The 25,874-nt window shown below is 35.8% G+C and overlaps 3 protein-coding genes and 1 long non-coding RNA gene across 4 annotated transcripts; 2 read left to right on the forward strand and 2 right to left on the reverse strand.

The window, feature by feature from the left end:
- Positions 1–628: 628 nt before the first annotated feature.
- On the reverse strand, positions 629–5,036 carry LOC110774980 (disease resistance protein RGA2-like). The gene has a single exon (XM_021979588.2). The coding sequence runs from the start codon at positions 4,059–4,061 to the stop codon at positions 894–896; it is 3,168 nt and encodes a 1,055-aa protein (XP_021835280.1). The 5' UTR covers positions 4,062–5,036; the 3' UTR covers positions 629–893.
- Positions 5,037–6,563: 1,527 nt separating this feature from the next.
- Positions 6,564–7,390, forward strand: LOC130466048 (uncharacterized). Its single transcript, XR_008926067.1, has 2 exons — positions 6,564–6,702; positions 6,925–7,390. It is a non-coding gene; the product is annotated as an uncharacterized lncRNA (long non-coding RNA).
- A 1,843-nt stretch (positions 7,391–9,233) lies between these two features.
- Positions 9,234–14,339, forward strand: LOC110774995 (glutathione S-transferase DHAR2). Its single transcript, XM_021979604.2, has 6 exons — positions 9,234–9,475; positions 9,589–9,679; positions 9,904–10,047; positions 11,895–12,012; positions 12,101–12,241; positions 14,054–14,339. Exons 1-6 carry the CDS (start codon positions 9,418–9,420, stop codon positions 14,138–14,140), a joined length of 639 nt encoding a protein of 212 aa, XP_021835296.2. The 5' UTR covers positions 9,234–9,417; the 3' UTR covers positions 14,141–14,339.
- A 486-nt stretch (positions 14,340–14,825) lies between these two features.
- LOC110774996 (probable small nuclear ribonucleoprotein G) lies at positions 14,826–19,901 on the reverse strand. The gene is made up of 4 exons (XM_021979605.2): positions 19,722–19,901; positions 18,984–19,006; positions 15,200–15,321; positions 14,826–15,118 (listed from the first exon to the last, which is right to left on the reverse strand). The coding sequence occupies exons 1-4, from the start codon at positions 19,754–19,756 to the stop codon at positions 15,053–15,055; spliced, it is 246 nt and encodes an 81-aa protein (XP_021835297.1). The 5' UTR covers positions 19,757–19,901; the 3' UTR covers positions 14,826–15,052.
- Positions 19,902–25,874: the final 5,973 nt, after the last annotated feature.

A 25,874-nucleotide genomic window follows, 5' to 3' on the forward strand; every position in this document is an offset into this window, starting at 1 on the left:
ATAGGGGGTTTAAGAGAACTAGAAGAAGGTTTTGAATTACCTGCACCAAGTTCCGCAATCAGGATCCCTTCACAATGCTCTCTGAAATCCAAATATTGCAAGCTTGGAGCCAGAATTAGTATTTCAAATATCTCATTTTCTTATAAAATGGAAAAAACCCTCAATCAGAATACTAGAAGAAAATGGTTACAAAAACGTTGTATTTGATGCAGAAATTAACAAGCTTTCGTAAAGGATTTTTCAATGCAATTGCAGTGAGGTGGATGAGACAAGGAACTCAAATACTCATCAGATTACAAGACAGAGAATAGCAAAAAGGAAGAAAATGAAGTGACGTAGCATAAAGTCAATTTTCAGAATGCCTCAGTCTCGAATTTGAAATTGAATCTTATTTATTACATTAACAAAAATGTAGTTACTAAATTGCATCAGGAAGTAGTCACACAGCAATAAGGGTTTACTAAACAAGTTTTACAATCGATGTCTTCTTCTCTAGAGTTGAAGCTGAAAACTACGCCAGCAAAACTCAAGCCATGTAAACTCAAGCTATGTAAGAACTTTAGAAAAAGAAAAAGCTACTTACCCTGTTTGTATGGCAATACCAATCACAAGAGAAGAGCAGCTGCAGAAAAATCATTGATTAGAGAAACAAAATATGTTAAAACAATCACGAGTGTTGACAATATTTCTCATGTTCTCATTGATCACACAAAAGAACGTATCAAACAAACAACATATTCTCACGTATCATACAGAACAATGTATTCAGCAAGTCCAAGTCTCCAACTATTCTTAATTTTTTTTTGAGGGAATTAGGTAGGTCTCCTAGTATTTAAAGTTAAAACTCCTCCTACCTTGAATCCAGTCTAAGGTAACTTCACATAATAGAGGAATTAATGTTCAAAATAGTTAAAACAAGTGTGATGGATGTGTTGAATGTAGGGCCAGTCCTCCCCGGGTGGATCTTTTTGACATCTTCTCCACAGGCTTCTTTGACAATCAAAAACTCTAAGATCACTGAGAGAGGTCAGTTTGGGCATCCAATTCGGCAGTGCTTTCAGTCCTCTGCATCCATGAATTATAAGGGTTTGGAGGGCAGGCAAGAACTGCATCCAGTTGGGAAGATCCACCAACTCAATATCATCCACTAGTCTTAGGTGATCAAGACACTGAAATGACTCAACGGGTAGCGAATCCAGCCATGACACATTGTCTATAACAACCTTCCTTAATTTGGGAACTGGAATAATACGACTCACTGAAGATGAGGATTTCACATCCCTTTCCGTGGATATTATACGGAGTCTTTCATTGAATTTGATTAACTCTAGGACTTCCACATTGGGACACAGCGGAATACATGACAGTTCTGGGCTGCGCGACACGGCCAACAACTTCAGTTGAGAAAGACATGGTAACTGTGGGTTACTGCTACTGCTGCTATCATCTACTCCTCTCCTCCACCCTTTAAACTTTGGCAGTGAACTTAACACAAGTTGGTCAAGGGATGGGAAGAATGATAGTTCTTCAGGCGAAGACATCGTGGAACTAGAATTGTCTGCTTCTATGTACTCCAAATTCTCCAAAGAATGAAGTAAGAGATACTTCAGACAACGCAAGTTTCCCAGGGATGGCAGGCAATCTAACTCCTCGCAATAATAAAGCCCAAGTTCTGCAAGATTTGGGAGAAAGGCTACCCAACTAGACATTTTCAAATCATTGTAATAGCTCACACTTAATGACTTTAGATTAGAAGGTGGCTCCAGATCGTCCATCAAACTTAATGTTCCTTCACCATCCATTCTACTATCACCCATCTTATGATTGAAAAGAACCTCAATTTTGTTGACATGTTCCTTATTCCTCAGGTATAATCCTTCTCTACCACTGCCTGCCTTGATAACATCCTTAGCATTTTTGGGCCAATTGATGATGATTTCAAGACAACCTTTGAGGTTGGTAAGAGACTTTATCTCTTCCAGCCCATAAAACCATTGATTCCAACTTGAACAGCTCCCTTCACCACCCACTTTAAATGCACCTGTTAGTTTATGAAGACAACTCAACTTACCAATGTCTCTAGGCATATAAGTCAGACTAAAGCAATCCTGTATGTTCAAAGCACTAAGTTTAACCAGTCTACTCAAATCTTTCGGCAACTCTTTCAATCTCGTGCATCCACGTATATCTAAGGTTTGTAGATTATATAGATTTGTAATTGACTTAGGCAACACTTCCAAAGAATCATTATATGAGATATCTAAAAACCTCAAATGCAACAATTCACCTATCGAGCCTGGCAAACTTTTAATACATAACCTACTCAGATCCAATGCCCTTAGACACCTACCATTTGCTACCATCGCCTTCACCGGAAACTGGGGATGATTATGATCAAAATAAGTGACAGAAGCGTCAAAATTAACAAAAAGATGTGAACGGATATGGGTGTTACCCAGAGAGTACTTGTTATAATCTCTCGTGCTGCCAGCGAGTGACAGATGACGAACGTTTTTATCTAGATAGCTACTAATGGGATTCATTACATAGATTTCCTTCCCTGAGACACGTTGAGCAATATCATGCATGAGATCATGTACCTTAAATGACTCGATCTCATCGGAGTCATCTTTCTTGATGTCTTGGAAAAAGCATCTCCTCAGCAAAATCGTAAAATGTTCCTCACCGGCATCTTCAATGCTTTGACCTTTATCTAACGGAACAACATAACCCTGTGCTATCCAGAGTCTTATCAACCTCTCCTTGTCAATCACAAAATCTTTTGGAAACAATGCACAATAACTAAAGCAGCTCTTTAGTGAAGAATCCAGGTGATAGAAACTAAGCTTCAATATTGGCATAATGCTGTCTTCGCTTTCTCTGGTACTCGCTAATCCGATCTCCTGAACTGACTGCCACTTGCTTTTGTCTTGACCATACAAAAGACTTCCTGCAACTCTTATAGCGAGGGGAACTCCGGCACATCCATCAACAATCTCTCGCCCAATCTCGACCAACTCGTCAGGGGGTTTTGAGTGATCTGATGCAAATGCCGCTCTTTCAAACAAGCGCCATGAGTTTTCCTCTGATAAGCCTTGCAGCTCATAAATTGGACCTCCTACAATTGTTGCAGTCTTGTGTGAACGTGTAGTCACCAGAATCCAACTTCCACTTTCACCTCCATCAAAGAGTTTTTCCAAATCACACCACTGATGACGCTTTTCAGTCCATACATCATCTAAAACAAGCAAATATTTATTGCCTGCTAATTTTTCTTCTAGTTTGCTTTGCACCTTATTCATGGTGGAGTTGTCATGATTCTCCTCTAGAATCTTGCAAATAATTTCTTTCACATCCAGCTCTATCTGATCTTGATCAGAGACACAAGTCCATGATCTCAACGGAAACGCACTTGTGATCCTTGGATTGTTATACACAAGTTGGGCAAGAGCAGTTTTTCCCAACCCTCCAACTCCCACAACAGTAAGCACAGAAACATCCCTTTCAACAATAGGATTGAGCAGCATATCTACGATCTTCTCCAAGTCAGCCTCTCTTCCAATGATTTCAACTGCATTCACGTAAAAGCAGGTCTCGGGCCTTCTCTTCTTGATAGGCTCAGGATCATGCTTGAAGTTGTTAAACTGAGTATTGTAAGCAATAGTATCTAACTTCTTCTTGATATCCTTAATCCCTCGAGACATCCTATAAGCAACGCTGATCGGGTTTTTGGAACGAGAGAAGAAGTGACTCACTTTCTTGGAGAGACTACCATCAGCCTTCAGGAGTTGCTTCTGCTTAGCGAGTGTGACAAACTCGTCAAACAGATCATCTGCTTCAAAGACAGCATCCTTGAGCTTCTCGATGAGATCCTGCATTTGATGGGAGAGCTCTTGCTTGGCCTCGGCATCACGGAGCACAGCATTGATGGTTTCGACAGTGCATTGGAGGTCATCAAGTTGAGATTTGTAGCCAAAGATTGAGAGTGCCTCTTTGAGCTGCGAACACTGAAGTGCTGCAAGCAGAGTTTGTACAGCAGATAGTACTGTTCCGGCATCCATTTCTTTTCTTTTGGTTTCAAAGGCACAGGAACAACTCAAGAACTGTGTTTGTTTTGTTCAGCAATAGCAATACTCGCTTTGTTCAGCAATTGTGCACTACTGGTTACTATTACACGCTTTGTCGCAATAATTATCTTTGTTCTACATGGGAGTCCCATATGAAATACTTATGCTACCCCTCCCCTGCTAACCGTTAATGTTTATAAATAAAATCACAATATTTATACTTCGTATAAAAGGTCTCGCATGCATAAAATACCAGTAACAATTAAATAGTTAACTCTCGAGAATTTGGTGTCCGTTTTTCAAAATTACTTTTGTATTCTTACTAACGTGTTAACTTAGTACAAAGTATTTTGTTTTCCCTGCAGAGCACATCCAAGAATGAGGAAAAGAGCAGCAAATGGCCTGATTTTTTAGGAAGTCAGTCAAAAATCAATAATTGCAGCTGATTAATTTCTTTTTTCTAGAAAGGGATAATTGTAATCAGCGATTCCAATGGAAGCGCGCCACACGTCCTGGTCAGTTTTTCAACAACAGTTATAGATTTGCAAAAACATAACTTGTCATTTTGCAAAGATACAGGGATCCAATTTTGCAATCAATCAAAAACACATGTCACTCACGGGAATTAAACTAGCAAAAACCTAATATTGGAGGAAAATTCCAGAAATTAAACAGAAAATCGCCCAATTCAACCAGTAATTCAACAAACCCAGAAGCAGGGATGGAATTTAACAGCCAACTTAATCCAAAATCACCAATGTACGTTACCTTGAAAACAATCAAAAATCCATGAGACACATCGAATTAAAACCAGCCAAAATGCAAATTTGAAAGAAAATCATAATAATTCAATCACAAAATCACCCAATTCAATCAACAATTAAACAAACCCGGAAAGTAGGGGACGAATTCAACCAAAAACTCAAATCCAAAAACCAAAATTAATTGAAAAAAACGGGAAGATTAAGAACGTACATAGAGGAGTCAGGAGTGTAGTACAATGATGTGCAGAGAACAAGAACTTCATCTTCTTCCGCGGTTCTGAAATTGGGTAGATTCCAATGTTTCAATTGTTCAAAAGAACTAATCAAGTCGGTGCTGCTTCACCTTCTTCTACGTTCACAATCAAAACTCTGCCATGAAGTATAGATTATGCCTGTGAGAGTTTGGAGATTTCATCAGGTTGGGTCTTTAAAACCCAACTTAAAGCGTACATAACTCTAATTCTACACGTATAAAAACTATAAAAAATTAATATTCCGAAATATATTAGACGGATATGGGTCGTGACTCGTGTTGCCAAGATTCTAGGTTCGATTAGCAATAAAGTTTAACTAGGTGATCACTAGAGATAATACTAATAATAATACAGCATAATAAATAAATAAATAAATACTCAGCAGTGTGTAGACACCTACTTTTAGTCCTCTATTCGGCTGTCCGTAATGTGATAGGCTTGATGCTGAATGTTTAATTTATGCTCCGTTTGATAAGGTGTAAAACATTTTCATTGTAAAACGATTTTCCATGGAAAATAGTTTTCAAGGGAAACCACAATTCCAAACTAGTTTTCCTTTGTTTGGTAACTTAAAGGAAAATGGAAGAAAATGGTGAAGATTGAGGGGAAGAAAGGAGAGGGAGGTAAGGAGGAAAGAAGGAAAAGTAGTTTCCCTCCCTTTCAAATGAAAAAGAGTTTTCCATCTTTGAGAGAGTAATGAAAAATTGTTTTACATCCCTTACCCAACAAAACAACGTAAAATGATCGGTTTTTTCATGAAATGCCCCTGAGGTTTGCAATAATGCACCAAATACCCCTGCGCGTTTCAAAATTCATAGAATACCCCTATTTTTTCCAACTGTTCATAAAATACACTTGGACTTAACGTCCGTTAGTCCTCCGTTAGTATGAATTTACGTTGTTACCCTTATGTGGCTTAAATCCCATTCATCTGTATACTTTCTCTCTCTCCCACCCAACCCACCCAAACTTTCTCTCTCCTCCCACTGAACCAACACCACTCCTCACCCCGTCACCATTTTCGCCCCCGCTACCGTCGCCAACCTCAGCCAGGGTTTGATTTTCTCTGGTGCACCGTCGATGGCATCGGTGACCCGGTCAACTCTCTATCTCCTCCATTGGTGTTGTCGATGAGTGAGATTTCATCAAGGTGAGAGGCGTTGATTAAAGGGAGGAGAAGACGGCGAGAGGAGTTGATCCCGAAGCGGAGGAGAGAGAATTAGGAAAAATCGGGTTGCAGAGGAAGAGGAGCTTCCACCATCGTTGGGCGGAGATGGCGGAGGAGAGACAACACCAGAAACGTCCATGGTTGGCGTGGTCATGGTGGGTGAATTCGGCGGCGATTTCGGTGGGAGAAATTAGGGTTTTGAGTCCGGGAAGTTTCGGTACAGAATTTCGAAGCTCTCAAGTAATAAGGCGGTTTTCGGATGTTGGAAGATCGCTTTCAATATATTGCAGTTTGCTTCGGAGGAGGAACTGTCGATTGAGAATTACACTGAACGAGGTGTCATTGGTGTCACAGAAGAGGTGGTGTCGTTTGCTAGGGATGTTGCTATCATGCTATGCATCCTGAGACTTGGATTGATTTCCCTTTGCCTGAGGATGACGAGGATGAAGGTTTGATTCAACTTTCCTTTATTTTTTATGTTAGTTATTCAAGTTGTGAGCTGCTAAATTGCCAATTGTGTTTTTATCTTTGGTGAAGAATTGATTTATTAGTGTGCATAGAAGTGATAGAACACTAGTGTTATAGTTGATTGAACTCCTTGCTGGTTGTGATATCGATTGCCATTTCGTTCGATACAATAATGGTGAAGAATTTATTTCTTTATTTCATAGATGAATTGTGCATCTCAAATTCCTAAACATCATTATATCATGTCTCTGAACAACACTCTGAAGCTCAATATCAGTTAAAGCTCTATTGTGAAGCTGGTGACATAAACACGATTCAGCTGCAATAGATTATCAGATGAAGGTTAAAGGCGGAATATTTGAAGTTATTACTTTGGTTTGCTGTTGGAATTGGGACTGCAAAACTAATTTGCGTTCTACTGGTGTGGTTGTTTCTATTTAAGGGTGGAAATGGCTCAAGCAAGGTAACCAAGAATGTGATGCATTGTAGTACAAGAGTGATTGTAAATGTTCATTGCAAGGGTATTATTACCGGCTTACTTTGAATTTTCAAGAGCTTTTATAGACTTTCAAATGTAATGGCAATGGCAATATAATCAGAGTTTTTGTAAAGCTACTCTGCAAATTAATCGGCTTTTTATGGAATATAATTCCTATTTATTGCTGGAAATTTGTTACAAACTGTACTACTTCATTGCTAGGAAAATTAGAAATTCAAACTAGCCGTTGAATTCAAATTCTGCAGTTTTAAAGGAGTTTGGGTATTTGGTGCAAAGAACTTTATAAATAGGTGTATATTATGCAATAACTTTATATGTAGGTGTATTTTATGAATTATAAACATGACTTAACGGAGGACTAACGGAAAGTCATAATAGGGGTATTTTATGAACAGTTTGGAAAAATTAGGGGTATTCTATGAATTTTGAAACGCGCAGGGGTATTTGGTGCATTATTGCAAACCTTAGGGGCATTTCATGAAAAAACCGATGATTAAAAAGGGGAAAATCGTACCAAACAGAGCCTTAAAGATTCTTATTTGCACAATGTGCGGACAAAATAACCTAAGCACTCACTCGTAATAAAAATGTTGATGAGACATCCCCAATCAGATTTCTTAGGCACTCATTCGTAATATTAGTGTTCTCTGTGTAAGTTCTCACTACAATGTGCGGACATATTTTGTTTATTAAGATACTCCGTATAAGCTCTCACCACAATTGACCCTATCTTGTAGTCTTTCATTAGAATCAATCAAATATAAATAAAAGAAATTATTTGACCATGAAATTCATGCATAAAATTATAATTTATAGATTGTTACTTAAACAAGTACTCGGAGACCGACACTACAAAAAATCTAGTTTCAAATGAAATCCATGTATACAAACACATCATTCTATCTAAAAATAATTTTAACCACTTATTATCTTTACTTGTATATAATAGAAAGTAAATTTATGAAAAAATCTAGTTTCAAATGAAATCCATGTATACAAACCCATCATTCTATCTAAAAATAATTTTAACCACTTATTATCTCTACTTGTATATAATAGAAAGTAAATAAATATACAGTGTGGATAATCAAATGACATATTACATTCATAGCTGTTTACTGCATTTGGAGAGAAAAACATGAGAAAGTCTCTGAGTACGATACTTGAAGCTTCTAGTGTGATTAGACAGATTCAATGTCTTGTCTATGTAATACGGAGTATGTCTTACAAAGTATATTTTATTACGATCTTCGTGTCATTTTTATTTTTTGGAATTTAAATTATTTGATTAATAAAAAGTCATTCGACTACGAAAGAGATATGGGTCTAACAAATATGAAGTACATAGTAAATTAATCTTGGATATGTACTGATGTATTATGTTATCAAATTTTGTTTTGAGTATAATTAAATTGATAATGAATACTCCCTCCGTCCCTTAATACTCGATCCGTTTTGACTTTTTTTACTATTCACATAATTCATTTTGACCCTATTTTATTTATAGTGTATGAAAACAAATGTTAATATATAATATATTGTTGGCTTCATCTTAATATATATTTTCAAAATATTAATATTTTTATAAGTTTTTATAATATGTAGTTAAAGAAATTAGTGGTCAAAGTTGTGCATTGGCAAGCGTGTCCGGTCAAAACAGGTCAAGTATTAAGGGACAGAGGGGGTAGTTTTTAAAATTACCGTGCATGACGTACGCATATCATAAGGTATTGATACTCCGTATAAAAGTGAAGCGAGTGCATTTATTTAGAAACGGATAAATTTTTGGTACCGGTTATGCTCGTCTAGAATGCACCAATTGTCTGGTGTTCAATGGTGATTGAGGCTGAGCTTGGTAGAGGGGACCGCGTGTTTGATCCCCAACAATAATTGGGAGGGGACTGTAACTTATTCACCCAATAATCATCCCGAATTCGGATTAACCCTAAGAGTAAACCGGGTGGTAAAACAAAAAAAATCATGGGTTTATGGGCATTATGGAGTTCTGGGATAAGACTTTAGATTCCTAGGGTCTTGTACCCTCATCTAAAATCCAAAGAAAGTGATTTCTCCTTATATAAATTATCCACGTTTTGATTGTGTCTCAATAAACCCATAAGACGTCTCGACTCTCTTGTTTTCTCACTCACTCTGTTATCTAAACATCTGAAACCTGACTCATCCTCCCACTCGTAAAATGGCTCTCGAGGTTTGTGTCAAAGCTGCTGTCGGTGCTCCTGACGTCCTAGGCGACTGTAAGCCCCGCTACTAACTTGTTAATCTTACTCATTTTTTGTCAAATTTCATACCTTTTTGGTGATTATGTGTTAATTAATCAGAAATTATAACGATGAATATGATAATTTAGGTCCATTTAGCCAAAGGGTTCTTCTAACATTGGAAGAGAAGAAAATCCCTTATCAGATGCACCTTATTAATGTTAGTGACAAACCCAAATGGTATGAATTTCGACCTCTTTGCTAATGTTAGCTTACGTTTTTATGGGTTGATTTTTTTGTGAAGAATTTGAGGTGGGGTTAGGATTGCCCACGACAAGCATTGGATTTCTTTTTTCATTTCATTAAAAGTGCTAAACAGCAAATACAATAAGGAGAAAACAAGGAGTAACAACCCTTTTCTTGTTGATGATGAATGGGTTTTGTTTTTCTTCAATAATATGAAGGTTTTTGGAGGCGAATCCAGAAGGGAAAGTGCCAGTGATTAAGTTGGATTGCAAGTGGATTGCTGACTCTGATGTTATTGTTGGTCTTCTTGAGGAGAAATTTCCTGATCCTTCTCTTGCTTCTAACCCTGAATTTGCTTCTGTGTAAGTTTTCTTTTCATGTCTACTTTAATCTGTATAATCTGTATCAGACCAAACAATTTTATGAACTGCTTCTGTCTATACCCGTGACGGAGTGTCGAGGATGTGACAGAGGTACTTAAGGTGTAATAAAGCGCTTTGATAACAAAGATCAAATTGTTAATATAAAATATAGTTGTTTAATGTTTATACATATTGTGTTTTCTAATTACTGATACTGGTTCCACAAAAACCAACACACTTAAACATGTAAGTCTTGTTTATGTCTACTGTGAGTCTGTGACCTTAAAGAAAGAAAAAAGAAGTTGGACTTTTCTTGAAGTCAAGTGTTGCAAAAGTCTACTTAGTAAATGTTTTAAGAAAGAAATTAAACTTTCAGTCAAATTTTGGTATGGCAAATTTGCCAAAAAGGACCTTTTATAACTCAAATGTTGCAAGAAAGGACCTTATATAATTTTTTTTGTGAAAACACACCTTAAAGTAATTTTTTTTGCGAGAAAGGACCTAAGGAAAGTTTCCGGCATTGACTGAGCTTTTCCGGCCATTGACTTGCAACGTGAGCAGCACGTGTGGCTTACGTTGGCTAAAGACATTGATTTTCCCGAGTCTTGAATTTTCAAACTTGATTTTATTTCGATTTTTTTTTTCAACTTTAGGTTTTAAAGCTTAGAATTTTGGAGGAAAATTGGGTGTGATTAGCAAAATCAAGTCACACGTGCTTCTCACGTGCAAGTCAATGGCCGAAAAAGCTCAGTCAATGCCGGAAATTTACTTTTGGTTGTCTTTCGCAAAAAAAAATTACATTAGGGTGTGATTTCACAAAAAAAAATTATATAAGGTCCTTTCTCGCAAAAAAAATTTACATTAAGGTGTGATTTCACAAAAAAAATTATATAAGGTCCTTTCTCGCAAAATTTGGGTTATAAAAGGTCCTTTTTAACTAAATTGCCTTTTGGTATTTGTCAATTACAAGAAGTTCATGTTATTTGGGACCCAAATGAAAGGTCATTATTATCTTTGGGTCAATGATCTAAACTTCATTACTTATTTTGTAACTTGTTCTTTTCTTTGTGGGTTATTTCATTGCATTTTATTGTGGCGTAAGACGGTGACCATGACCTAAAAAGTTCCGTTGATGAGGTTTTATAATGATAACATCAAGTTTCATTTAGTTGTCTTGTATACCTGGTTTGTTATAAATTAGCTAGCCAGCCAATGGTTTCGTCCTCAAGTGTTTGAAAATGAAAACGTCAAAGCTCATAGAAGTCCTTTATACCCGTGACAATCGTCAGGTTGTTGTGTAACTGGTTCTGGTGTGTCTGAAGGAGTCCCGGTTTTATTTAATTTTTTTGTTGATTTGATACTAATTGATATAATCACAAAGCTCAATTTAAAACCATAAAAAAAAAAAAAAAATCTTTCTTAAGTCTACGAGCTACAACTCCCTTATGTACATCTTCCTCCTGTGATCATGGACGGGGTGGTGTTCAAAAGTTTTAAATCCGTGTTTCAACACTAATCTACCGAATGTTTCTATGGTACTTTATTTCTTTTTCTTAAAGATGTTGGGTGGGTGTGGGGGGATGGGGGGAGGATATGATTCTTTAGTAATGAGAATCCATTTAAGTGTTCTTGATCAATGATGCTCTTTGCTTTCTGTTTACCTTGCCTACTTTCAATCACTTCCACACAAGACAACTTAGCAAGATATTCCTTATTCGTTATGCTCAATTTTTTCATAAGGCTGTCAAGTTACCATGATGGAATCAATTCTCTAGATAAAAGTAATGGTAATTAATCGCTGAACAATGATCTTTCCACTCACTTTGTGTGTGTCATTAACTATTCAGGGGGTCAAAGATCTTTTCAACTTTTGGGACATTCTTGAAGAGCAAGGATGCGTGCGATGGGTCTGAGCAGGCTCTGCTTGTTGAGTTGAAGGCACTAGATGACCATCTCAAATGTCATGTATGTGTCAAGATAATGTTGTACCTCTTCCTGTAAATTGAGTTGGATATTTAGATGATTCACGTTTTGTGGTCTTGTAACTTGACAGGGGCCATACATTTGCGGAGAGAAAGTTACTGCTGTTGATTTGAGCTTAGCACCAAAGCTCTACCATCTTGTGGTAACTCTTGGCCACTTTAAAGGGTGGTCTGTTCCTGAAAATTTGTGTTCTGTTCACAAATACATTAAGGTGAGAGTTCCTCGAATTGACTTAATTGCATTTTAATAATAGACATCTTCACTGCATGTTTATTGATACTCTTCCCACCCTTTGGAAACTTGAGGCTTGTATTTTTGCAAATTTATACTTACTAACTTTATGTGAGGCACGCCAAATATTATCTGAATTGAGGTCATTGTGTGATTCATTGTTTATTTTACTTGTTTCAATAACTACAGGTATAAGTTATAACGTTTTTATTTGGATTTTGACTTTATTACTCATATGATAAAGAGTTTTAAGGGTCTCAGTAAACAAGGTCAAAATAATGTAGTCTCATTTAAGGTGATGCTAGGAATCGGGATCAACACTCCATGACCATGAAATACTACCTGCCTCTCAAATCAGATTTGTCATAAACTCATCCTGATACTGCAACTCTCTGTCAGACTCCTCTAGTTGATTACTAATGTTTTTTCTGGCATAGTTATATGGTGCTTCCCTCATGTATGTATTTCAACCACTTGTTCTGTTTCTTTCTTTCGGTGTGAAACCTTGGTCTCTGATAAGGGCTTAAGTTGGTATAGAAAGAAGCCGAACAACTAGATGATGATTGGTGAATTATCATGAGCTGATAAAAGATGGTAAATGGTTAACTGAAAGGGCAGAAAAAGTTCCTTCCCTAGTTCACTTTAACTGGTCGTTGTCACTGCTATTAGAGAATCATTGCCTTTATGCTCTGATTTCCCTCTCTTTCTAAACCACTTTAGGATAAAATGCATTCAACATTTCAACCACTTAGGTTTGCATCAAGTGTTTATGTATGTTCCACAAGACTACTTTTGATTATTCCTCTAAAGTTATTCCTTATTTTGTTTGCTTCATCTTTGTGGTCTAAAAACAAGCCACGTGTTATTACCGCTAGATTCATGTTCTCTAACTTTTACCATTCAGTTCCACAGTCAAATCCCACAAATACTCGATGTAGGAATTTCTTAGCCTTTATGTCGGAAGGTAACAGAAGTCTTGGTATAAAATAAACAAAGTAATGTTAATACCCGGAGTAGCTATTAACCAACTTTCTGATTAATGTAGTTTAGCAAATAAGGTCATTTGTGTACCAAACATGGTTTTATTTGGCAATTAAGAGCTTAAATTTTGTTGAGAATAATAAGTTGTGTTGTGTGACAAGCGTCCTGGTAGGATCCAGTGTTAGTTATACGAGTCTTCTTATTCTTCTATAGGTCAATGGCTGTGCTGGAAGCCTGAAAGTTATTGCGGAACTAGAGTTTTTAATTTTTTATCATGAACTGTCCTCCTAATGCTACACCTGGAAAATAAAATCTTTTGTTAGACGTATAGATTGGTAGGAGATTGGTAGGGTATATAGCTAGAGAACTGAAAATGTTATCTAAAGGAGCGGAAAATTACCATCAGTGGAAGAGAACTACTGTATTATCTACTTCAAAGCATGTATACAATTTCAATTACATCTCCCATATGATGATTTTCCGTTATCATTTTTCACTCCTTCATTTTATTACACTACTTATTATTCTAACTTGCCAAGCCTTCTCTGGGAACGTTTTCATAGGCCGTTTCTGCTGGTTGTTCATTATCTCATCATCTTGTTGGCTGCTGCTTTTTGCTCTAACATGTCTTGTAGGCTTGTAGATATTTACTTGTACTTGTGAGTTTCTGGGTTGAAATTTAGTTTTTAGGGTAACATCCATTTGCATTGTATTCAACATTTTAAAGGATCTACTGTTAATTGTTAAATACGGAGGGTGTATGATTTAGTTATCCTCCAGTTTTCTGACTAGATGATTTATAAATTTGCAGTTACTCTTTGCTCGTGAGTCTTTTGAGAAAACGAAAGCAGCCAAAGAATATGTGATTGCTGGTTGGGCACCAAAGGTGAATGCATGAATCTGTGTCAGTAGCAGTTCACTATGAGTACCTTTCTGCTGGTGGAGGCACCTATTAATCTAGTATAGGGGTTAATGTTTGAATAAATTCTACTTCTGTACACAGAGTAGTTGGTGCAGGGATATTACTGTAAATTCTTGTAACCAAATCATCATTCCGAGTACTGTTTATGCATATTTTATGTGTTGTGGTTTTCTCATCTTGCTCCCCCCCTTCTCTTTTTCTTTCTTTTCTTTTCTTTTCTTGTAACCAGAGAGGGGCGTGATTTGGGTTGTTCCTCCACCCTCCTGTTTTCTGTTCTATAAGGGCATTATACAGTCTTTGATGAAACACTTTCCAAGTTAACATTACTTTTTAGCTTAAATTGAGACAACACTACACCGTTTAAACAATACCCGACTTCTTATCCACTATTTCTACTGTCTACGATCATGTGTCAAATTCTAGTTTAAAGTCTACAAATACAGGGTTTATCGGTTTATCACCTCAGCAATTGTTGTCTACAAAAGTACAAATGACAATATAGTACTACTAGCCAGTTCTATTTTTCACTACTGACAACTTTTTTCCGAGTGTATGATTTTGGTAAAATATTTGAAACATGAGGGGAACCTCTGCTATAATATTCCACGCGAGACCTTGATGAAATGTACTCTGCATCAAATTGCAACTACCGAGCATTCAATTGTGTGCTGATTAACTTTGTAAAACTTTTTACTAATCACTTGAATTTCCAAGAATAAGAACAATTTCAACCAGCAACTCGTCTACCCCAAAAGCATACCTGATATACAATCACAATTTTGCTTTGAATCTTTACACAAGTTTTCTTCAACTGACAAAGCAGATTAAGATTACAAGTTCTAATAAATCTGATACCACACATAAAATCCAAGCCACTGCCCAAAGTGTTCACTGCATCATTTTGCTCACTGGTTCAAGAGCCTCGACAGTGACCACACTATTCCCTCGGATAACCTATTACAACAAAGAATGAATCAGTATCCAAACTCAAATTACGTCAACAAAAATTGAACATCAGGGGAATGCAGAACTCACCACCATGCCTATGTCAGATGTATTGTCGCCGTTTACTTCCACAGTGTTGTCAACCACAAGATTCATAAACTGGTCAAATCCACGAAGTGTTCCCACCACCATCCTATTTGCATTCAGCTTGACTGCAAGAGAAAGTGCCCGGTGTTACTACTAAGTTCTTTGATGAAGTTAGTGCCACTAAAAAAATATACACACACAGAACTAAGTAACTAGTATTATTGCTGATTCTCCATTAAATCAAGAAAATCACTGAAAAGCAAATTAAGCATAAGCAACTAAAAAAGAAATAATGGACATTCCAACCATAGTTCAAATCTTGACCATCTTTAAGCTGTATTCTACATTTCTGCCCCTAACAATACTTCTGGCATATGGTTGACCTGAATCCACCTACTTCTTCATCATCACAGACTCAATTAATTCTACAAAATGGCCCAATTTCATAAACTACTCCATATTACCGGAATGTACCTCCTTACAAAAACAAAAACAAAATCACTTATTCTTTAAAAAATAGAAATCCCACGAAGTACCTTACAGCTTCAGAATATACACAACTAGCTGCTAGTAATCTACTGTCCAAAACACTGTAGTTGCATTAACGAACAGCGGTGAAAACCCGTAAATCTTTTGTACATAGACATAACTATATCGAAAAAGGTGGCAGCAGTTCTAATAAAATTTAGAGCATCCTTAGAGGAAAAAAGTTGTGCTGCGCTGCCCCCAATTGCTACCCATTGCAACAACAATTTTCACACCAACAAACTAGTCTGTATCTATCTAGGTGCAATATACCAAACTTCAACTCCATGAGTTGTACAATTTTTATCAAAACCATCAAGTACTCTATCACACTTCAAAATGCCTTTTCAGGACCAATTTAACTTCCTAACTTCTAATGAACAACGTCAAAATTCTAAGACATTTTCCGCGTATACAAGTTCACAAACAAGCATCAATTATCACCCATAAATATCAACTAGAACTCACTCAACTGCTAAGAAATTAAAGTTCTACACTAATAATGTTCTTCGCCTAGGCCATTGAATCCATTAAGGGCCTGTTCTATATCAATTTTGTTTTGAGTTTTTAACAAAACTAATAAAAAACCAAGATATGATACTACTCCTTCGGTTCTTCTAACTTCCTACCCAAAAAATAAACTATAATCCGTGTAGCTTAGCTATTGAAAATAAGTGTCGCAATTATTTATTTCATTGCATCTTGCTGTTATCAAGTACAAAGGTTTGAATAGTTTGTTATATTTTGTTATGAAAGTCGTGGTTGGTTTCTTGTTTGAAATATTGCTGAATTCTCACTTTCTTAAACATCAAGTTATGGGATCGTGACTAATACGAGTGTATGACTAGTGTGCAACATGGCTTCTTACTTTCTTTGATATAATAATGGTAAAGGACTGCACACCCAATTGAAGGTTATATGGGGTATATGTAGACCAAATGACTATTAATGAACATCTGCTGTTTATGTCAATGCTTCACATCTTTGTTTCACTTACTATTACCTTCATCTTCCAGATAGCCGTGGGTGATGTTCTATGTGAAATAGAAACTGATAAAGCTACTGTGGAGTTGGAAAGCCAAGAAGAAGGGTAATTTATATCTTAGTAACTTATGTTAAGCGAGTTTTTCATTACCTTGTATTCCCCCGTCCCTAAAAGATTGCCCCAAATGCTTTTGTGCACTTAATTAAGAAATGGTTGTATTCAAAAGTAAATGGTAGGTAGATTTGTCTTTTAGTTAGATTAAATACTGGTGTGTGAGGAGAAACATGTAGGGACCATAAACCAAATAAGGTATGGAGCAAACAAATAGGGACATCCCTTTATGTATATGGGCAATCTTTATGTATAGATACGCCGGCTAGAAGGCTGGAAGAGTAGAAAAGAGGGTGATGGTTCCTTGTGATGGTCTATGTTAGCGACCCCAAATCATCATTTTTGGACTAAGGCTTTGTTGTTGTTAGAAATCAAGTCACTGATACCTAACTTAAAGTAATTTTTTTGACTGTATTACCAAATGTTGCAATGTATTTACGGCGCTTTCATGCTAGTTTTGCATTTCTTTCTTGTATCCAATATTGTGAGCTTTTGTGATTAATGTCCAAGTTGATACTTCTGCAGTTATCTAGCGAAGATTCTGGTATCTGAAGGTTAAAAAGATATACCTGTAGCCTGTAGGACAGGCTATTGCAGTAACGGTAAAATCTACCAATTTTCGATTACCTTCTTCTGTTGAAGCTAGTCGTGATTGTGTCTATGTCGTGGTTTTTACAATCTTTTATGACAAAAATAAATCATGTAACTTCACATGTCACAATGTTTCATCAATCAATTATCTGTAAAAGAGAGACTCAACTTCTATAAAAAAATGGTACGAGAATTGTAAAAGAATATTGAGTGGTGAGATACGCATGTCTACTCCTGAAGGTTAAAAGTTACAGCGATATGGAGATTATTTGCTGCACACATATCTAATCACTCTTATCACTGTAACATTTATACGAGACACATGTCTGCTCTTTGAAGGTTGAGGAACTTGATGATATACCAAAAGTCCCTGCTATTGGTGGTGGGTCAGAAGTTAAAGCAAATTCAGCTCCACAAGATGTTTCAATTCATGATAAGGAGATGGAAACTGGTTCTGTTAAGATTGACACCTCAGAGCTCCCTCCTCACGCTGTTCTTGATATGCCAGCATTATCGCCAACAATGGTAAGAATGCATGATACAGATAATGGCCAATGCCTTTATATGTCTATTTTTAAAACTTTTTTACCCAGTGGTAGTTTTCTTGCCAATCTTCTTTTTATCTATTTCTGACTATTGGAAGCTTGATGTTTGTTATTTTTCTTTTCTAGGACCAGGGGAACATTGCAAAATGGAGAAAGAAAGAGGGGGACAAGGTTTCCTGTAAACCTTGGTTTGAGCCAACTATTTTCTTATTGCTTTTTAATCAACTTAAATGATATTGCAGATAGAAGTTGGTGATATTCTGTGTGAAATAGAAACAGATAAAGCTACGCTTGAGTATGAAAGTCTTGAAGAGGGGTAAGCCCTCTTGCTTAAAATAGCTATCCTCTTTTGGCACACATATATTAGCTAATATGTCTTGTACAGCAGCAATACAACTTAATTGATAGTTTAAGAATTCATAACAACATCAGATATTGTCGTAAATCTAGGTGATCGTACATGACTTGTATGTTGTTTCCCAAAAGGGTTCAGCTGGCTGTCAAAAAAAAAGGGGGGTTCAGCTAAGAGTGTAGAGTCTCATTGTGAATCCAATTGTGTTTGATACCTTAAACATTGCTGTATACATCATGTGTCATTTGTCTCTCCAACAACTCAACAAGTATCCTCATAAAGTCACAAGTCACCACCAGCCACCATTGTTACATTGCACTATCCATCTTCCTCATTGCAACTTTCTCCAGCCTTCTAACTTTCCCTCTCGAATGTTCCTTCATCCATCTCTATATTAATTACCCAATTATTCCATTCATATTCTTCAATTTTCTGTTTTGATCGAGTTTCAACCAATTAATTTTTAGTTCATATGGATATTCAAGCTTTCATCTCCTTTCACTTCTTTGTATTCTCTATGACTCCATCGTACCCAATAACCCACCCGAACACCATAACATCACTCAATAATCAATTTTTAATCAATACAAAAATATTACTAACAACACCCACAAAAATTCACCGAAAATAAAACAAACCAAGTAAATTGAATCAGGAGAATGATGGGGAAGAACTTACTTTGAAGCTTCTTGTCCATGTACCTGCAAAATCCCCAAAAAAAAGGGAGGGAAGAGAAGAATTAGCGATGTTTTAGATAAAAAAAAAAACTCAAAAAGATAAACATATAGTATACGAAGTATATTTTTTGGTAAATTAGTAAACTTAATTACCAAAGGTGGAAAAAACAGCAGAATTCAAGAAAAGGAACAACAAACAACAGAAAAGGGTGCACAGTCCGCAACCCTAACAAAACAATACAACTAGCAAACTGCAGCAAAACACAGCATAGCAAGTCACTTTAGAATAGCAGCCCTAACAGCTAGCAGGTACTGGGAAAACAGAAGCAAATTCTACACTTGAAACAACCTGCAAACAGCAGGAACAACCCAGCAACAGAAAGCAGTAGCTGCAACAAACAATCACACTCTATTTGCTTCTTATTTAGTTTTTACTTTATTCAAATGCTCGGCGATTCATCATTATTGCTCGCAGATATTACGGCTTAATAGAAAGGGAGCTCCGCGCAGCAGAATTAATGAGGCAAGACAAAGACATGGATGCAGAGATGGAGAAAGCAGTCATTGAACGTGCTTCCGTCATAGGAAAGTAGTATAGTATTTGGAGACGAGACTATGAAAATTCAAACTCTGATTCTACTTTAAAGCTTATGCGTGATTATATGATAATAGCAACAGATAAACATATTATAAAAGAGAAATTGAAAATTCGTGAGAAATTAATGGGAAATATACATACTTCTTGAGATCTGGAGGCTGTCCTGATCTGCTCATTGTTGAACCCTAAATCGATTTGCAAAGAGGGGAGAGACGGAAGATTGAGTACGAAGATGATGAACAGAGGAAATGTGATTAAACCCTAGAGTAAAAGGGGTTTTTCTCTATTTGATGAAACTGAGTTTGGGGCCTATGGGCTGATATAGCGAGGCTGCGAGTCCTTTGACTCTTTTGAGTAGAGAGAAGGCCTGGAATTGTACAACAATGTCAAAGTTAGCCACAGTTTAATTCACCCGTTATCAAACTTTTAGAGCATGTACATTGGTTGGCTGTTCAAAAGAGCTCTTGGAGGACGCTCCCTCTCTCTCTCAACCACTATCTCTCTACAAGACACACTCAATAATTCATTCTTAAAAACACCCAATATTGGTTGGTTACTCAAATGAGTTCTCCATTATCATTTTTACCATTTGGTGGTCCATAATTAATTATGTTTTTAACCAAAGTTACTATTCAATTTTCAAAGTTACTCCCCACTTTTCAACAAGAATCAACTCTTGGAGGGCTCTTGGGCAAGAGCTACCTTGAAGTAACTCTCCATGAAGAGCTACTCAAGAGCCCCAATGTTGGCCAAAAGATAGTTCTTGTTGGAGAGCCACTTGAAGAGCTACTTGGAAAGCCACTCCAAGAGCCCCAATATACATGCTCTTAGATCCTCTTATCTAAAATGTAGATTGGTGGACCCTAAAAAGCAATACAACATCTAATGTTTTTAGAGCGCGATAAGTAGGAAGCTAATACATATACCCCCTATGTATCAAATAGTAACATACTGAGATTAAAATTTAAATCTAAAATAGCAACCCCACATGGAATTTAAAATTCTAAATCAATCACAGCCAAGGGTATCATACCCAGGGAGTATATGTAGCTTTTTCACGATAAGTTGGGTTGGAAGTTCTGGTTGAAAGTGCAAAAAAAAAAGAGTAGAAAAAGTAAAAACGGAAAAAGTATCACATTGATAAAATGTCAACTTTATTCCTTATTTATATTTGGGGTTTGAGTGTAATACTTGAAAGTGTGAGAGTGATATGAGTTGACACATAACACAGCACGTCCGCTGGCTGGGTTTGGCTCGGGCCGTGGGAAATTTCACCCGTTCTTAAATGGACTTGGTCCACACTAAATTTAATGTCTTAAAATAAAGTCAACAATTTGTTCGTAATTTATTTTGGCATTTTATTAGGATTTTTATGAAAGAAATATCAAATTAGTGTTGTTGATACATGTTGTGCTTGAATAATGTGATTTTAAGTTACAATCCACTTTTAAAAACACAAGGTTGCTATGTTTAAAAAAATGGTTACTATGTCTAAGAATTTTGGTGTTTAATTTATTATAGTTACTACGGAGTATATGAACAATAAAAGTCACCATGAGTGTAAAAAATATGCTAGAGAAAACTATTGATTTTGAGTCCACATTAATTTTAGTGTAGACCAGATCCACACAAGAATAATCCTCGAAAAATATTTGGAAATATTTAGTAATCAAACTAAATTTTTGTGCATCATAATTAATATTTTGAAACAAAAATATTTGGAACTAAATAACACGGAGTAATAATTAAAATTTTGCAAACTTTGACTAGAATAATGATAATTGTTTGGAAATGGACGTATTATATAGTCCACTAACAAAAGCTTAAGATAGTGACCAAAAGAGAGTTTTGATGTCCCTACAATATTTAGCTTCATTTGTAATATTCTAATAATTGGCAATATTATACAGTATAGTTTGATGGTAACAGTAATGAATTTGACAAGTTATACAAAAATACAAAGAAAAATTAGCCCAAAGTTTTTGATGTTTTTCATTTGAAATTCCTTGAGTCCCCACATTTTGTCCTCTCAAGCACCGCCCTTCCGTTACTACTCCACCTGCTATCACTTAACCCTACTATTAGACATCTTAACCAATGACCTGGTTTCTAACTAAAAATTAAAATTTACCTTCAAAAACATTCCGAAATTTATAATACTCCCAGAAAAAACAAAGAGTTATTGTTTTTTGGTAGTTAACGATTGATTAATTGTTATTGAGGGTTGATTCAGCCCCGCTAATTCGACAAGGTTAAGAAATAAGAGGATTTTGTCCGATTAGACGTTTGACCTTACCTACAAAAGAAAAGACTTATCACTTTTAAGGGTTTCTATTACTCATTGTTTACTGAGTTAAAATTCTGTTCTTTTTACTGATTTTATTATGGATTAATTATTAACTGAAAATGAATTTTTCAAATTAAAATCAATACTCCGTATTACTAATTTAATGATAATATTATTAAGTCTTGTTCGCTACTGTTTTTTGTTTTTAGTTTTCTGATTTTTGGGAAACACGAGCCAAAAAATCAGTCGTAAATGTTTTTTGCGACGGGGCTAATAACTAAATAAAGACTGGAATAACCGTCGCAAATGCCTTTTACGACGGGGTAACGAAGGGATTTTCCACCAATGGCAGCCCCTTTATTGACGGGTTCGCAACATGAATCCCGTCACTATTGGCCTTTTGCGACGGATTTTCCATCGTTAATGGAACATTTTCTTGTAGTGTAAAAACTTAATATGGAAATTAACCAAAAATGTAGGCTTGTTCGGTATTACCCCAAGTTTTTGTTTTATTTTTTTATTTTGAAAGTCATATGAGTTAGATCGAATCGCAAACCAAAGAATATTCATACCTACAGACTATAGTAATTAGTAAGTACGTTGTTTTTTAATATAACGTGAGGATCAAGGGCGGACCTATATAGCCTTTAAGGGGTCCAAAGGGATCCTCGTTAATTTTTTTTAGAAAAACCGATTAACTAATGGAGAAATAATTAATAACATTTATAAATTAAAATATATGTAATTAACTGACACCAAAACTCATGAAATGCACTTGTATAGCTAGATCTGTCAAAAGGAACGATAGGGTCGGGTTGTAAAAAATTATTTTCAGGTTCGGGTTAAATCGGATCGGTCACTTTTGGGTTCTAGTTTACAAATGTTTGTTCAAGACCCAAAACTTTCGGGTTCGGGTCGACCCAACGGGTAGAGAGATTTTAAAACGCACATTGGTATAAATATACAAAATATTGGAACAAATTAACAAATTTTCCTACACAAGTTTATATTTAGTCAAATTCAACCATAAAATGACGTATAATTCAAATTAAAATCATATTACATACAACAATAGTAAAAGCAACGTGTTTATTATGCTTAAATTTTCTCATAATCTCATTTATTACTATAAATACAACGATTTTCAATCGGTCGGGTCTACAACGGGTTCGGTCAGGTTTTGACCCATTACTTTTCGGGTTGCTCAGGTTCGGATAAAATCGGGTTACGAGTCACAAAATCTTGTTCAAGACTCAATATTTTCGGATCGGGTTCAGATCATTTTTTGGGTCGGGTCGATTTTGACAGGTCTACTTATAGCTCATGGTAGCTGGGAGTGTTTGAGAGTTATTCAGCAGTAATCCCGGGTTCGATCTGGTTTGGGACAAAACTTTTATATTTTAGACTTCTTTTTGGTTTTCTACTTGTTAGTAGGGATGGCAATGGATCGGATTCGGGTCGGATGTAGTAAACTCCAAATCCGATCCATTTAAAATTCGGACTCTAAAATTGCATCCATATCCATATCCATTTAAAATTCGGACTCCAAAATTGCATCCATATCCATATCCATTTAAAATTCGGACTCCAAAATTGCATCCATATCCATATCCATATCCATATCCATATCCAAATCCATTTAAAATTCGGACTCCAAAATTGCATCCATATAATATCCAAATTCGAATCCATATCCAAATCCAAATCCGAATAATGCGTTAACTTTACTTACATAGAACTTGTATTTCTTAATTTTAAAATAAATTAGAAATCATATTTCTCATTTACCAAAATCTAATGAGTTTCTAATAAATTAATAAATACAAATGTATGCGCTTTAATTAAATATATTAGATTAAATTGGGAACTTCCTTTAAAAAACAGTTATGTACGAAAAATAATACACTTTGAAATAATTTTGAGTCGGATTTGGATTCGGATTCGGACTCGGGTCGGAGTCGGGCCGGAGTCTCTGCAGACTCCATATCCGATCCATATCCATTCGGATTCGGATGTTTTTAATCGGATTCGGATTCGGACTTTTTTTTCTCGGATTCGGATCGGGTTTTTTCCTTCGAATCGGGTCGGACTCGGTTCGGATTCGGATGTGATTGCCATCCCTACTTGTTAGGCTTGCTTAAATTCTCATGGTTTCTTTAACTTCTTTTTTCCCCCTTTTTTACTCCCTTTGACGTCACTTACCTTTTACTTTGTAGTATAACTAGTATAGTACCCGTGCGATACACGGTTTTTATAATCTATACATAAATTTGTATGAAATATGTTAGAAAATTATCACCAAATTAGAGCTTACATATATTCTCCAAATTAAAATTAGTTAGTGATAAATTTATCATTGCTCATTTGGTGTCTTGTTTATCAAACCAATTAAAACAAATAAGAGTACATAAATAAAACGAAATTTCATGAAATACACCCGAGTTTTGCCATAATTCACCAAACACCCATCAAGTTTCAATAATTCATAAAATACGCCTCACAAATGACTTCACTAATACACTTTGATTTAATTAGGGATGATGACATCATGAAAGGCTATTTGGGCGTTTGGTGAATTATGGCAAAACTTGATGGGGTATTTCATGAAATTTCGTTTTATTTGTGAGGAGTATTTTATGAATTATTGAAACTTGATGGGCGTTTGGTAAATTATGGCAAAATTCGGGGGTATTTCATGAAATTTTCGTAGATAAAATTATTTTCATTCTCATTCCCCACTTGTGTCAATCATAAAGTTATCTCATCCACTCTTTACTTTGATAGTAATACCCACTGAATACTCGCACAATTGCCCAATCAACCTTATTACCCGATCTCTTAACACCTACACCATTTGCTTTATTAAGTTAAAGATGACTTTTAGGAGAGTCGGGGCCTGCACACCCGTACTTGCCTACAGTTCTCATACCCATCCCCTCCATCCACGATAGGAACGATACCCACCCCTCCCAATCCCCGTCTCAAAATAAAATTTATACCCTCTTCATCGCCACCATCGCGTGTATCTATACCAGTCTCAAACCCACACTTAGACTCAACTTTGGTAAGAGTTTTGAATTTTACAACTCTATTCTAGATTCTTTGACAATTAGTTTGTCTGATTAGAGTACGGAGTAATTACATTTAGTAAATAAACGAAACACTATAGTATATAAGTAAGTAGTAAATTTTATTTAATATATTCATAATCAATTAGATGAATGATTAGAGACGTATGGGGTCCGATCTAAAATTCATTCTCACCCCGTCACCTGTGACGTATACATTTTTTAACCCCCATCATCCACCAAACTTTTTTCCATCCCCGCCCACTTGGGAGCGGAACCACAAGGGATCTTCCAAAAAATCCGCCCCACTGACAATCTGACATCCCTATATTCCATAAACAATCCACTTTTTCTTTCAACTAACTTTTAAATATATTGACATAAGTTTATTATGAAGTATTATAATTGATTGTATTAGCTACAATATTTAAGATTAATTATAGGTTAGGGTCCGTCATAAAAAAAGTATGTAGCTAGAGGTCTCATTTCGTTATTTAACATTGAGCATATGAAATGTTTGAAACAATCTTGTTAACTATATTAAATCAAGAGTTATGTTTGTTATGCATATCCATATTCATTATATGACACAAATTCTTAGAAAGTTGATAGTATTATAAGAATTTAATTGATAGTACATGTTCAACTATTATAAGATTTTCTATGTTGATTGGTTATCATAAATTTCATGTAAAGATTTTTCTTTGGATTACAAATAATAAACGATCAAAGGTAAATGTTCATTATACATTATTCATATCCATTATACGTAGTATGACACAATTTCTAAACAAAAAATGATACTCGATTATTTACGTTATAAGAGAGGAAAATCAGAGAGCGACATTTTTCATCACCACGTTGATTTGCCTTTCTTTTATTATAATATGGAGTACTCCCTCCATTCTCGAATATTAGTCATATTTGGATCTTGTCACT

This window comes from Spinacia oleracea, chromosome 1, assembly GCF_020520425.1.
Source record: "Spinacia oleracea cultivar Varoflay chromosome 1, BTI_SOV_V1, whole genome shotgun sequence".
Taxonomy (NCBI): Eukaryota; Viridiplantae; Streptophyta; class Magnoliopsida; order Caryophyllales; family Amaranthaceae; genus Spinacia; species Spinacia oleracea.

What these genes read in the sequence shown, in the direction of transcription:
- LOC110774980 (XM_021979588.2), bottom strand. Translation starts at nt 4,061, where the DNA reads ATGGATGCCGGAACAGTACTATCTGCTGTACAAACTCTGCTTGCAGCA.
- LOC110774995 (XM_021979604.2), top strand. Translation starts at nt 9,418, where the DNA reads ATGGCTCTCGAGGTTTGTGTCAAAGCTGCTGTCGGTGCTCCTGACGTC. An exon ending in TCCTGACGTCCTAGGCGACT is followed by an intron (nt 9,476 to 9,588) that starts GTAAGCCCCGCT and finishes ATGATAATTTAG; the next exon opens with GTCCATTTAGCCAAAGGGTT. An exon ending in AACCCTGAATTTGCTTCTGT is followed by an intron (nt 10,048 to 11,894) that starts GTAAGTTTTCTT and finishes TTAACTATTCAG; the next exon opens with GGGGTCAAAGATCTTTTCAA.
- LOC110774996 (XM_021979605.2), bottom strand. Translation starts at nt 19,756, where the DNA reads ATGAGCAGATCAGGACAGCCTCCAGATCTCAAGAA. An exon ending in CAGCCTCCAGATCTCAAGAA is followed by an intron (nt 19,007 to 19,721) that starts GTATGTATATTT and finishes GGGATTTTGCAG; the next exon opens with GTACATGGACAAGAAGCTTC. An exon ending in CATCTGACATAGGCATGGTG is followed by an intron (nt 15,119 to 15,199) that starts GTGAGTTCTGCA and finishes TTGTTGTAATAG; the next exon opens with GTTATCCGAGGGAATAGTGT.